The 13,905-nt window shown below is 61.1% G+C and overlaps 3 protein-coding genes across 3 annotated transcripts; all 3 read right to left on the bottom strand.

Annotated features, from left to right (window-relative positions):
• Positions 1–125: 125 nt before the first annotated feature.
• Positions 126–6,497, bottom strand: LOC141725979 (uncharacterized). The gene is made up of 2 exons (XM_074530143.1): positions 5,066–6,497; positions 126–3,767 (listed from the first exon to the last, which is right to left on the bottom strand). The coding sequence occupies exons 1-2, from the start codon at positions 6,452–6,454 to the stop codon at positions 1,626–1,628; spliced, it is 3,531 nt and encodes a 1,176-aa protein (XP_074386244.1). The 5' UTR covers positions 6,455–6,497; the 3' UTR covers positions 126–1,625.
• A 604-nt stretch (positions 6,498–7,101) lies between these two features.
• Positions 7,102–9,691, bottom strand: LOC141726077 (uncharacterized). Its single transcript, XM_074530380.1, has 2 exons — positions 9,089–9,691; positions 7,102–8,881 (listed from the first exon to the last, which is right to left on the bottom strand). The coding sequence occupies exon 2, from the start codon at positions 8,865–8,867 to the stop codon at positions 7,644–7,646; it is 1,224 nt and encodes a 407-aa protein (XP_074386481.1). The 5' UTR covers positions 8,868–8,881; positions 9,089–9,691; the 3' UTR covers positions 7,102–7,643.
• A 163-nt stretch (positions 9,692–9,854) lies between these two features.
• Positions 9,855–12,612, bottom strand: LOC141726044 (uncharacterized). Its single transcript, XM_074530331.1, has 2 exons — positions 12,184–12,612; positions 9,855–12,003 (listed from the first exon to the last, which is right to left on the bottom strand). The coding sequence occupies exons 1-2, from the start codon at positions 12,595–12,597 to the stop codon at positions 10,240–10,242; spliced, it is 2,178 nt and encodes a 725-aa protein (XP_074386432.1). The 5' UTR covers positions 12,598–12,612; the 3' UTR covers positions 9,855–10,239.
• Between the last annotated feature and the right edge of the window lie 1,293 nt (positions 12,613–13,905).

Genomic DNA, 13,905 nt, shown 5'->3' on the forward strand with positions numbered 1-13,905 from the left:
AAAGAACACGATGGGATTTGCCCCCACGGGGACAAGGACACGATGGGATTTGCCCCCACGGGGACAAGGACACGATGGGATTTGCCTCCCCTGCCCCCCACAAAAACCCTCCCGGAGCCCCCCGCGATGGGGTCGGGCCCAGCTCCCCCTCTCCGCTCACCTGCGGGCTCCGGGCGGCGATGCCGGCGGGGCCGGGGCAGCTGCGGCCGGAGCGCGGGAACCGCGTGGTGTTGGGACGCCTCTTCCTCCCGGTGTTTCTGTTTCGTTGCCCCTCCTCTTCCTTTGTCCGGCCTCTTCCTTTGTCCCTCCTCTTTCTCCTTCTCCCCCTCCTCTCCCTCCCGCTCCTCCTCCGCTCCGAGTCCGGCCCGGGCAGCGCCGGCACCCAAAAAGCGGCGGGGAGCGAGGGCGTGGTTATGCAAATCAGGGAGAGATCGCGCCCCGGGATTGGTGGGAGGGAGGAGCGCGGCCTTTGCTCGGTGACGTCATGGCTGGGACCGGGAGTGGGAACGGGACAGGGAATGGGGACCGAGATCAGGAACGGAAAAGGGATCCTGTGGTGGTCACAGGGTCTCAAAATGAGGGAAAATATGAAAATTTCGACTCTATATTTTTGTTTTCGAATGGTGATTTATTAATTTTTTACTCATATATGAAAAGAAAATGCTATATTCAAACTAGAGTAAAATAATGCAAAACAAGGATTGCATCAGAAAGCTAGAAAAAAATAGAAAAGGATGATAATAAAACCTTGGGAGTGATCAGAGGGTCTGAGACAGCTGAAATTTGATTGTTCATTCATTAAAAACTACGACTTGAGACCAATCAAAGCTGAAATTGCTGCATTCCACACCAGCACATGCTTATTGTTAAATTTTCATTCTGGGGCTTCTCAGCTTCTCAGGAGAAAAAGATCCTAAGGAAAAGATATTTTAATAAAAGATATCTGTGACAGGACCGTGAGTACTGGAATACCTGGGAATACAGGAGAGGGGCTGGGATTGGGATCAGGAATCAGAAAATGGGAACGGACAGGGAATAGAGAAATGGGAATTGGGGACTGGAATCGGGAAAGGGGAACAGGACAGGGAATAAGGGAATGGCAACCTGATAGAGAATATGGGACAGGGACAAGTATTGAACCAGGAATGGGATCTGGACTCGGATGAGAGCAGGATCCTGGACAGGGGACAGCAGGAACCAGGACGGGAGGACGTGGGGACACTGCCAGGGCAGGGGGTCCTTGATCTGCTGCCCCAGATGGAGCTGCTGGGCCTGGGGTGCCCAAAGCCCTGAGGAGCCCCCAAATCTGTCCCAGGCACCCTCAACTCCATGGACCCAGCATCCCCCTCATGGAAAAAATTACGGAAAAAATGACAGAAAAACTTTTTCTGGGGTCAGAAGTTGACAAATGTGCTCTCCATAATGTATTTCTGATCTTGGAGTGTGGATGAGCTCAGGTGACCACGGGGAGCCAGGAGGATGTGGAGCCCCCAGCCAGGTGTGCTCCAAACAAGGATCAAGGGGGCTCTGCCCACCTGGGCTCACTGGGGACCATCCAGGGCAGATCCTCCCGTGTGAGATGGAGCTGGAGCAGCGCACGGAGCTCTTCCCGTCCAGGGCTGCCCTCAGTGCTGGCTCTTCTGGTGTTTGGTCATGCTGCCGCTTGTGGTGAAGCCCTTCCCACACTGGGGACACTGGTAGGGTCTCTCCCCGGTGTGGATCCTCCTGTGTGTGACAAGAGTTGACTTGCGCTTGAATCCCACCCCACATTCAGGACAGCGGAAGGGTTTCTCATCCGTGTGGATGCGCTGGTGCACAAGGAGATCAGACGAGGTGTAAAAGCTCTTCTTCTGGCACTGATCACACTTGTAGGGCCTCTCCCCGGTGTGGATCCTCCTGTGTTTTACGAGGGTTGACTTGTCTTTGAATCCCACCCCACATTCGGGACAGCGGAAGGGCCTCTCGTCCGTGTGGATGCGCTGGTGACGGCGGAGCTCAGAGCTGCTCACGAACCGCTTCTGGCACTGCTCACACTCGTAGGGCCTCTCCCCGGTGTGGATACGCTGGTGGTTGAGGAGATGAGACGAGGTGTAAAAGCCCTTCTGGCACTGATCACACTTGTAGGGCCTCTCCCCGGTGTGGCTCCTCAGGTGCACAGTCAGGCTGGAGCTGTCTATGAAGCTCTTCCCACACTGGGGACACTTGAAGGGCCTCTCCCCAGTGTGGCTCCTCAGGTGGACAGTCAGATGGGAGCTGTCTGTGAATCCCTTCCCACACTGGGGACACTCGTGGGGTCTCTCCCCGGTGTGGATGCGCCGGTGCCTGTTGAGGCGGGCGTTGCATGTGAAGCTCTGCCCGCAGTCACGGCAGTGGAACGGCCTCTCCTCGGTGTGGATGAGCTTGTGATGGAGGAGGTTGGTGCTGGTCTGGAACCTCTTATTGCACTGATCACACTCGTAGGGCCTCTCCCCGGTGTGGATGCGCCGGTGCCTGTAGAGGTTGGAGACTCTTTTGAAGCCCATCCCGCAGTCGGGACACTGGAAGGGCCTCTCGTCCGTGTGTGAGCGCTGGTGCACCACGAGATCAGAGCTGCTCACAAACCTCTTCTTGCACTGGTCACACTCGTAGGGTCGCTCCCCCGTGTGGCTCCTCAGGTGGTAAGTCAGTTTGTACTTGGACATGAAACTCTTCCCGCACTCCCCACACTCATAGGGCCTCTCCCCGGTGTGGCTGCTCAGGTGGGCAGTCAGGGTGGAGCTGTGTCTGAAGCTCTTCCCACACTGGGGACACTCGTGGGGTCTCTCCCCAGTGTGGATGCGCCGGTGGGTGATCAGGGCGGACTTTTGCCTGAAGCCCTTCCCGCAGTCTCGACAGTGGAACGGCCTCTCCCCGGTGTGGATGAGCTTGTGATGGAGGAGGTTGGTGCTGGTCAGGAACCTCTTATTGCACTGATCACACTCGTAGGGCCTCTCCCCGGTGTGGATGCGCCGGTGCTTGTTCAGGGTGGAGACGAGGTTGAAGCCCTTCCCGCAGTCGGGGCACTGGAAGGGCCTCTCGTCCGTGTGTGAGCGCTGGTGCACCAGGAGCTCAGAGCTCCTCAAAAACCTCTTCTGGCACTGGTCATACTCGTAGGGTCGTTCCCCCGTGTGGGTTCTCTGGTGGGCTGAAAGGCTGGAACTATGTCTAAAGCTCTGCCCACACTCCCCACACTCATAGGGCTTCTCCCCAGTGTGGATTCGCTGGTGGACGACGAGGCTGGACCTTTCCCTGAATCCCTTTCCACAATCAGGACAGCAAAATGGCCGCTCGTTGGTGTGAATGCGCTGGTGACTGACGAGATCGGACTTGGTGTAAAACCTCTGATGGCATTCACCACACTCAAAGGGACTCTCCCCGGTGTGGCTCCTCAGGTGGACAGTCAGTTTGGACCTACACCTGAAGCTCTTCCCACACTCGGAGCACTTGTGGGGCTTCTCCTCCCCACCCTGGAGCTGCTCACGGGGCCCCAGCTCGGATCTCTGAGCCCCTCCATGGCCCAGGCTGGCTCTTTCCCCCTCGGATCCCCGCGCTCTGCCTTTGCAGCCCCTCCTGCTCAGGGATCTCCGCGGCTTCTCCTCCCCGTTGGCTTCTCCCTGCCGAGCCGTGGAGCCGCTCCAAACGGCCTCTGCCACCGGCTCCTCGCTGCTCTCCATGCTCAGCTCCTGCTCGGGGGGAGCAAGGACAAGGACACGATGGGATTTGCCCCCGTGGGGACAAGGACACGATGGGATTTACCCCCGTGGGGACAAGGACACGATGGCATTTGCCCCCGTGGGGACAAGGACACGATGGGATTTCCCCCCACGGGGACAAGGACACGATGGGATTTACCCCATGGGGACAAGGACACGATGGGATTTGCCCCCACGGGGACAAGGACACGATGGGATTTGCCTCCCCTGGCCCCCACAAAAACCCTCCCGGAGCCCCCCGCGATGGGGTCGGGCCGAGCTCCCCCTCTCCGCTCACCTCCGGGCTCCGGGCGGCGATGCCGGCGGGGCCGGGGTAGCTACGGCCGGAGCGCGGGAACCGCGTGGTGTTGGGCGCCTCTTCCTCCCGGTGTTCCTGTTCCGTTGTCCCTCCTCTTCCTTTGTCCGGCCGCTTCCTTTGTCCCTCCTCTTCCTCCTCCTCCTTCTCCCCCTCCTCTTCCTCCCGCTCCTCCTCCGCTCCGAGTCCGGCCCGGGCAGCGCCGGCCCCCAAAAGCAGACAGGTAGAGGGCGTGGTTATGCAAATCTGAGGACGAGCGGGCTCTGCGATTGGTCGAAGGGAGGAGCGCGGGATTCGCTCGGTGACGCCATGTTGGGGGGAGGTGCTGTAGCATCCGGGGAGAGCGGAGCGGGAATGGGGACCGGGAATGGGGACAGAGAATGGGGACAGGAACCGGGAATGGGGACCGAGAGTGGGAACAGTAACCGGGAATGGGGACCGGGACCGAGAATGGGGACAGGAACCGGGAATCGGGACAAGGACCGGAGACCGGGAATGGGAATGGAACCGGAAGTGCGGACAGGGATCGGGATTGGCGACAGGGAATGGGGACCGGGAATGCGGACCAGGAACGGAAACACGAAATGGGGACCAGTATTGGAGACAGGGACCGGGAATGGGGACCCAGACTGGCGATAAGGACCGGCAATGGGAATGGGGACAGGGAATGGGGAGCGTTGGGTTCCCAAAGCCAGGAGGAAACCCCAAATCTGTCCCAGGAACCCTCAACTCTCTCTGGCCCAGCATACCCCTCACCCCCTGGAAGATCCCCCCATGTCCACATCCTCATCTTTGTTAGATGTCTTTATTATTAATCTTGGATTTAAAAACGTGTAGAAAAATAACAAAGAGAAATAAAAAGAAAATCCAGGCCAGGAGGAGCCAGGTGGATGTGGAGCCCCCAGCCAGGTGTCCTCCAAACTGGGATCACCTGGGCTCTTCCCACCGGGGCTCACTGGGGATCATCCAGCACAGGCCATCCAGTGTGGGATGGAGCTGGAGCAGCTCACGGAGCTCTTCCCACCCAGGACTGCCCTCAGTGCTGCCTCTTCTGGTGTCTGCTCAAGTGGGAAATTTGAGAAAAGCCCTTCCCACACTGGGGACACTTGTAGGGTCTCTCCCCGGTGTGGATCCTCCTGTGTGTGACCAGAGCTGACGTGTACTTGAATCCCACCCCACATTCGGGACAGCGGAAGGGCCTCTCGTCCGTGTGGATGCGCTGGTGCACGAGGAGATCAGACGAGGTATAAAAGCTCTTCTGGCACTGATCACACTTGTAGGGCCTCTCCCCGGTGTGGATCCTCCTGTGTTTGACGAGGGTTGACTTCTCTTTGAATCCCACCCCACATTCGATACAGCGGAAGGGCCTCTCATGCGTGTGGCTGCGCTGGTGACGGTGGAGCTCAGAGCTGCTCACGAACCTCTTCTGGCACTGCTCACACTCGTAGGGCCTCTCCCCAGTGTGGCTCCTCAGGTGGACAGTCAGGCTGAAGCTGAAGGTGAAGCCTTTCCCACACTGATCACACTTGTGGGGTCTCTCCCCGGTGTGGATCCTCCTGTGTGTGACGAGGGTTGACTTCTCTCTGAATCCCACCCCACAATCGGGACAGCGGAAGGGCCTCTCGTCCGTTTGGATGCGCTGGTGCTTGAGGAGATGAGACGAGGTGTAAAAGCCCTTCTGGCACTGGTCACACTTGTAGGGCCTCTCCCCTGTGTGGCTCCTCAGGTGCACAGTCAGTTCGGACCTACACCTGAAGCCCTTCCTACTCTGATCACACTTGTAGGGTCTCTCCCCGGTGTGGATGCGCCGGTGGGTAATGAGGGTGCTGTTGTCCTTGAAGCCCTTTCCGCAGTCAGGGCAGTAGAAAGGCCTCAGCTCGGTGTGAATGAGCTGGTGACTGAGGAGATGGGAGGACCTGTAAAACCTTTTCTCGCACTGACCACACTCGTAGGGCCTCTCCCCGGTGTGGATCATCCAGTGCCTGTTCAGGGTGGAGACGCGGTTGAAGCGCTTCCCGCAGTCGGGGCACTGGAAGGGCCTCTCGTCCGTGTGTGAGCGCTGGTGCCCCACGAGTTCTGAGCGGCTCCTAAAGCTCTTCTGGCACTGGTCACACTGGTACAGTCGCTCCCCCGTGTGGATTCTGCAATGCTGCATCAGGCAGGATCTGCGCTTGAAGCTCTTCCCACACTCGGAGCACTTGTGGGGCTTCTCCTCCCCTCCCTGGAGCTGCTCATGGAGCCCCAGCTCGGATCTCTGAGCCCCTCCATGGCCCAGGCTGGCTCTTTCCCCCTCGGATCCCCGCGCTCTGCCTTTGCAGCCCCTCCTGCTCAGGGATCTCCGCGGCTTCTCCTCCCCGTTGGCTTCTCCCTGCCGAGCCGTGGAGCCGCTCCAAACGGCCTCTGCCTCCGGCTCCTCGCTGCTCTCCATGCTCAGCTCCTGCTCGGGGGGAGCAAGGACAAGGACACGATGGGATTTGCCCCCACGGGGACAAGGACACGATGGGATTTGCCTCCCCCTCCCCCCATAAAAAACCCTCCCGGAGCCCCCCGCGATGGGGTCGGGCCCAGCTCCCCCTCTCCGCTCACCTGCGGGCTCCGGGCGGCGATGCCGGCGGGGCCGGGGCAGCTGCGGCCGGAGCGCGAGAACCGCGTGGTGTTGGGGCGCCTCTTCCTCCCGCTCTTTCTTTTTCTTTGTCCCTCCTCTTCCTTTGTCCCTCCTCTTCCTTTGTCCCTCCTCTTCCTCCTCCTCCTTCTCCCCCTCCTCTTCCTCCCGCTCCTCCTCCGCTCCGAGTCCGGCCCGGGCAGCGCCGGCACCCAAAAACCGGCGGGGGAGAGGGCGTGGTTATGCAAATCTGAGGAGGAGCGCGCTCTGCGATTGGTCGAAGGGAGGAGCGCGGGATTTGCTCGGTGACGCCATGTTGGGGGGGGGTGCTGGAGCGTCCGGGGAGAGCGGAGCGGGAATGGGGACCGGGAATGGGGACCGGGAATGGGGACAGAGAATAGGAACAGGAACCGGGAATGCGGACCGAGAATGGGGACAGGGACCGGAGACCGGGAATGGGAATGGAACCGGAAGTGCGGACAGGGAGCGGGATTGGGGACAGGGAATGGGGACCGGGAATGCGAACCAGGAACGGGAACACGAAATGGGGACCAGTATTGGGGACAGGGAGCGGGAATGGGGACAGGGAATGGAGACCGGGAATGGGGACCCAGACTGGCGATAAGGACCGACAATGGGGACAGGGAATCGGGACCGTTGGGTTCCCAAAGCCAGGAGGAAACCCCAAATCTGTCCCAGGAACCCTCAACCCCCCCGGGCCAGCATCCCCCTCATCGCCTGGAATATCCTCCCATGTCCACATCCTCATCTTTGTTAGATATCTTTATTATTAATCTTGGATTTAAAAACGTGTAGAATAATAACAAAGAGAAAAAAAAAGAATATCCAGGCTACGAGTAGCCAGGTGGATGTGGAGCCCCCAGCCAGGTGTCCTCCAAACTGGGATCACCTGGGCTCTTCCCACCGGGGCTCACTGGGGATCATCCAGCACAGACCATCCAGTGTGGGATGGAGCTGGAGCAGCTCACGGAGCTCTTCCCACCCAGGGCTGCCCTCAGTGCTGGCTCTGTAGGTGTTTGGTCATGCCGCCGCTTGTGGTGAAGCCCTTCCCACACTGGGGACACTTGTGGGGTCTCTCCCCGGTGTGGATCCTCCTGTGTGTGACCAGAGTTGACTTGTGCTTGAATCCCACCCCACATTCAGGACAGCGGAAGGGTTTCTCATCCGTGTGGATGCGCTGGTGCACGAGGAGATCAGACGAGGTGTAAAAGCTCTTCTGGCACTGATCACACTTGTAGGGCCTCTCCCCGGTGTGGATCCTCCTGTGTGTGACGAGGGTTGACTTCTCTTTGAATCCCACCCCACATTCGGGACAGCGGAAGGGCCTCTCGTCCGTGTGGATGCGCTGGTGACGGCGGAGCTCAGAGCTGCTCACGAACCGCTTCTGGCACTGCTCACACTCGTAGGGCCTCTCCCCGGTGTGGATACGCTGGTGCTTGAGGAGATGAGACGAGGTGTAAAAGCTCTTCTGGCACTGACCACACTTGTAGGGCCTCTCCCCTGTGTGGCTCCTCAGGTGCACAGTCAGTTCAGGCCTACACCTGAAGCTCCTCCCACACTGATCACACTTGTAGGGTCTCTCCCCGGTGTGGATACGCTGGTGGGAGATGAGGGTGCTGTTCTGCTTGAAGCCCTTTCCGCAGTCAGGGCAGTAGAAAGGCCTCACCTCGGTGTGAATGAGCTGGTGACGGAGAAGATGGGAGGACCTGTCAAACCTTTTCTCGCACTGACCACACTCGTAGGGCCTCTCCCCGGTGTGGATGTGCCGGTGTGTGTTGAGGTGGGAGACGCTTTTGAAGCGCTTCCCGCAGTCGGGGCACTGGAAGGGCCTCTCGTCCGTGTGTGAGCGCTGGTGCACCACGAGTTCTGAGCGGCTCTTAAAGCTCTTCTGGCACTGGTCACACTGGTACGGTCGCTCCCCCGTGTGGATTCTGCAATGCTGCATCAGGCAGGATCTCCTCTTGAAGCTCTTCCCGCACTCGGAGCACTTGTGGGGCTTCTCCTCCCCTCCCTGGAGCTGCTCACGGGGCCCCAGCTCGGATCTCTGAGCCCCTCCATGGCCCAGGCTGGCTCTTTCCCCCTCGGATCCCCGCGCTCTGCCTTTGCAGCCCCTCCTGCTCAGGGATCTCCGCGGCTTCTCCTCCCCGTTGGCTTCTCCCTGCCGAGCCGTGGAGCCGCTCCAAACGGCCTCTGCCACCGGCTCCTCGCTGCTCTCCATGCTCAGCTCCTGCTCTGGGGGAGCAAGGACAAGGAAACGATGGGATTTGCCCCCGTGGGGACAAGGAAACGATGGGATTTGCCCCCGTGGGGACAAGGACACGATGGGATTTGCCCCCACGGGGACAAGGACACGATGGGATTTGCCTCCCCTGCCCCCCACAAAAACCCTCCCGGAGCCCCCCGCGATGGGGTCGGGCCCAGCTCCCCCTCTCCGCTCACCTGCGGGCTCCGGGCGGCGATGCCGGCGGGGCCGGGGCAGCTGCGGCCGGAGCGCGGGAACCGCGTGGTGTTAGGGCGCCTCTTCCTCCCGCTCTTTCTTTTCCTTTGTCCCTCCTCTTCCTTTGTCCCTCCTCTTCCTCCTCCTCCTTCTCCCCCTTTTCCTCCTCCCGCTCCTCCTCCGCTCCGAGTCCGGCCCGGGCAGCCCCGGCATCCAAAGGGAGGCGGGGAGCGAGGGCGTGGTTATGCAAATCAGGGAGCGATCGCGCACTGGGATTGGAGGGAGGAGCGCGGGGTTTACTCGGTGACGTCACGGCGGGGGCGCGGAACGGGACCGGGAATGGGGACCCGGAACGGGAATACAGGAGAGGGGCTGGGATTGGGATCAGAAATCAGAAAATGGGAATGGGACAGGGAACAGAGAAATGGGAATTGGGGACTGGAATCGGGAAATGGGAACAGGACAGGGAATAAGGGAATGGCATCCAGATAGAGAATATGGGACAGGGAAAAGTATTGAACCAGGAATGGGATCTGGACTCGGATGAGAGCAGGATCCTGGACAGGGGACAGCAGGAACCAGGACGGGAGGACGTGGGGACACTGCCAGGGCAGGGGGTCCTTGATCTGCTGCCCCAGATGGAGCTGCTGGGCCTGGGGTGCCCAAAGCCCTGAGGAGCCCCCAAATCTGTCCCAGGCACCCTCAACTCCATGGACCCAGCATCCCCCTCATGCCCATCCTTGTTTTTGTTTATCATCTTTATTATTTTCTCCAGATATAAATGTTTAAAAAGAACAAAGAGAAATAAAAAGAAAATCCAGGGGAGTCAGCAGGATGTGGAGCCCTCAGCCAGGTGTCCTCGAAACCTGGATCACCTGGGCTCTGCCCACCTGGGCTCACCGGGGACCATCCAGAGCAGATCCTCCCATGGGGGATGATGCATCTAAGGCTATCTAGTTTTGCTTAAAACTACCAAACGATGAAAAAATTGAGATATTTCTGGGACAGAAGTTGACGAATCCAGGAGCATGCGAAGCCCTCAACCAGGTGGCCTCCTAACACGGACCTCCAGGGTTCTGCTGACTGGGGACCATCCAGAGCAGATCCTTCGGTGTGAGATGGAGCTGGAGAAGCCCACGGAGCTCTTCCCACCTCAGTGCTGGCTCTGCAGGTGTCTGGTCATGCTGCAGCTGGTGGTGAAGCCCTTCCCACACTGGGGACACTGGAATGGCTTCTCCCCGGTGTGGCTGCGCTGGTGGATCACCAGGTTGGACTTGTGCCTGAATCCCTTGCCACAATCAGGACAGCAGAACGGCCTCTCCTCGGTGTGCATCAGCTTGTGGCTGAGGAGGTGCGAGCTGGTCAGGAACCTCTTCTTGCACTGCTCACACTCGTAGGGTTTCTCCCCGCTGTGGCTCCTCTGGTGGTAAACCAGGTGGGACTTGGACATGAAGCCCTTCCCACACTCCCCACACTCGTAGGGCCGTTCCCCGGTGTGGATCATCTGGTGGGTGACCAGGTAGGACCTGGTGGTGAAGCTCTTCCCACACCTCCTGCACTCGTAGGGCCTCACCTGCGTGTGGCACTTCTGGTGGATGATCAGGCTGGAGCTCTGCGAGAAGCTCCTCCAGCAGTACTCGCACTCGTAGGGCCGCTCCGCGTGGCTCCTCTGGTGCGCAAACAGGTTGGAGCTCTGCGTGAAGCTCTTCCCGCACTGCCCGCACACGTACGGCCTCTCCCCGGTGTGGATCCTCCGGTGCTTGACCAGGCTGGACTTTTGCCTGAAGCCCTTCCCACAGTCGTCGCAGCGGAACGGTTTCTCCCCGGTGTGGATGCGCTGGTGCTCCGCCAGCAGCGAGCGGGTCGGGAAGGAGCTCTGGCACTGCTCGCACCCGTAGGGCCTCTCCCCAGTGTGGGTGCGGCGGTGCCGGACGAGGGCCGAGTTCTCCTTGAAGCCCACGCCGCACTCGGGGCACCGGAACGGCCGCTCGCCCGTGTGCGAGCGCTGGTGGACGACGAGCGAGGAGCTGCTCTGGAACTTCTTCTGGCACTGGTCGCACTCGTAGGGCTTCTCCCCGGTGTGGGTCCTCAGGTGGCTGGTCAGGTGCGACTTCCAGCTGAAGCTCTTCCCGCACTGCTGGCACTCGTAGGGTTTCTCCCCAGTGTGGGTCCTCCTCTGGTGGAGAAGCAGCTGCGAGCTCCAGCTGAAGCTCTCCCCACACTCCCCACACTTGTAGGGCTTCTCTCCGGTGTGGATCCTGCTGTGCTCCAACAGGTTGGATCTCCACTTGAAGCTCTTCCCGCACTCCGAGCACTTGTGGGGCTTCTTCTCCCCACCCTGGAGCTGCTCATGGACCCCCAGCTCGGAGCTCTGGTCCAGGTTGGGTTTGTCCCCATCAGATCCCACCTGTGGCCCCGTGTGGATTCTGCAATGCTTGACCAGGGACGATCTCCACACGAAGCTCTTCCCACACTCGGAGCACTTGTGGGGCTTCTCCTTCTCATCCTGGAGCTGCTCATGGACCCCCAGCTCTGAGCTCTGACCCTGCTCCAGGCTGGGTTTTTCCTCCTCAGATCCCGTGTGGCTCCTCAGGTGGGCAACCAATTTGGACCTCTTGGTGAAGCTCTTCCCACATTCTGAGCACGTGTGGGGCTTCTCCTCCCCATCCTGGAGCTGCTCTTGGAGCCCCAGCTCCAAGTTCCGACCGCCTTCCTGCTTCAGGGTGGGTTTTTCCCCCTCAGATCCCACCTGTTGTTCCATGTGGATCTTCCGGTGGACAATGAGCTTGGACCTCTTAGTGAAGCTCTTCCCACACTCGGAGCACTTGTGGGGCTTCTTCTCCTCATCCTGGAGCTGCTCACGGGGCCCCAGCTCGGCCTCTGCCTCCGGCTCCTCGCTGCTCTCCATGCTCAGCTCCTGCTCGGGGGGAGCAAGGACAAGGACACGATGGGATTTGCCCCTATGGGGACAAGGACACGATGGGATTTGCCCCCACGGGGACAAGGACACGATGGGATTTGCCTCCCCTGCCCCCCACAAAAACCCTCCCGGAGCCCCCCGCGATGGGGTCGGGCCGAGCTCCCCCTCTCCGCTCACCTGCGGGCTCCGGGCGGCGATGCCGGCGGGGCCGGGGCAGCTGCGGCCGGAGCGGGGTTGGGGCCGCTCCTCCTCTTCCTCTTCCTTTGTCCCTCCTCTTCCTCCCGCTCCTCCTTCGCTCCCAAGAGCAGCCGCGCTCTCCGTGCCGGTGCCGCTCTTACTGGGAGCGCTGGGAGGGAACTGGGAGCGGTGGCAGTCCCGGTGTCCGGTCCCGGAGCTCGGAGTTCGTTCCGGTCCCGGAGCTCGGATCCCGGTCCGGGCGGTGCCGGTTCTGGTCCCGGATCCCGTTCCAGTTCCGGTTCCGGTGTCCGTGTCCGGTCCCGGAGCTCGGGGTGTGGCAGATTTGGGGTTCCCCCAGGTGAAAGGGGCGGGGCCACCCCACACTTTGTCCTTCCCCCCCCGCCTTGGTGACATCCAGAGATGTCACACCCCCCCCCCCTTTGTCACCTCCCCCTTGGTGACATCCCGAGGTCCCTTTTTACCTCCTCCTTTGGGGACATCCCGAGATGTCACCCCCCCAACCTTTGTCACCTCGAGGTGTCCCCCCCGTGTCCCCCACCCCTCCTTGGTGACATCCCGGGGTGTCACCGCCCCTTTGTCCCCCCCCTTCCTTGGTGACATCCCGAGATGTCCCCCCCATGTCCCTCCCTTTGTCCCCTCCCCCTCTGGGGACATCCCGAGATGTCCCCGCCCTTGGTGACCCCGGGATGTCCCCGCTTTGTCCCCGCCGTGTCGCGGTGCCACCGCCCCCCTTGGTGACCTCTTTGTCCCCCCCCGGTGCCACCACTGATCCCCTTAGGGGGGGAGGTGACACCAATGCCACCCCTCCGGTGACACCTTGGTGTCCCCCCCGTGTCCCCTCCTTTGGTGACCCCTTGGTGTCCCCCCGTGTCGCGGTGCCACCCCCGCCTTGGTGACATCCTGAGATGTCCCCGCCCTTGGTGTCCCCCCTTTGTCCCCCCATTGTCGCGATGCCACCCCCTCCTTGGTGACCCCTTTGTCCCCCCCACCCGGTGACCCCTTGGTATCACCCCGGTGCCACCACGTGCCCGCTGATCCCTTAGGGGGGGAGGTGACACCAATGCCACCCCCCCGGTGACCCCTTGGTGTCCCCCCCGTGTCCCCCCCCCTTTGGTGACCCCTTGGTATCACCCCGGTGCCACCACGTGCCCGCTGATCCCTTTAGTGGGGGGGAGGTGACACCAATGCCACCCCCCGGTGACCCCTTGGTGTCCCCCCCGTGTCCCCCCCCCCCTTTGGTGACCCCTTGGTATCACCCCGGTGCCACCACGTGCCCGCTGATCCCTTAGGGGGGGAGGTGACACCAATGCCACCCCCCCGGTGACCCCTTGGTGTCCCCCCCGTGTCCCCCCCTTTGGTGACCCCTTGGTATCACCCCGGTGCCACCACGTGCCCGCTGATCCCTTTAGTGGGGGGGAGGTGACACCAATGCCACCCCCCGGTGACCCCTTGGTGTCCCCCCCGTGTCCCCCCCCCTTTGGTGACCCCTTGGTATCACCCCGGTGCCACCACGTGCCCGCTGATCCCTTAGGGGGGGAGGTGACACCAATGCCACCCCCCCCCCCCCCCGGTGACCCCGGGATGTCACCGCCGATGTCGCGGTGCCACCACGTGCCCACTGATCCCGTTAAGGGGGAGGTGACACCAATGCCACCCCCCCCCCCCCCCGGTGACCCCGGTGCCACCACGTGCCCGCTGATC

The sequence above is a fragment of the Zonotrichia albicollis genome, chromosome 32, assembly GCF_047830755.1.
Source record: "Zonotrichia albicollis isolate bZonAlb1 chromosome 32, bZonAlb1.hap1, whole genome shotgun sequence".
Taxonomy (NCBI): domain Eukaryota; kingdom Metazoa; phylum Chordata; class Aves; order Passeriformes; family Passerellidae; genus Zonotrichia; species Zonotrichia albicollis.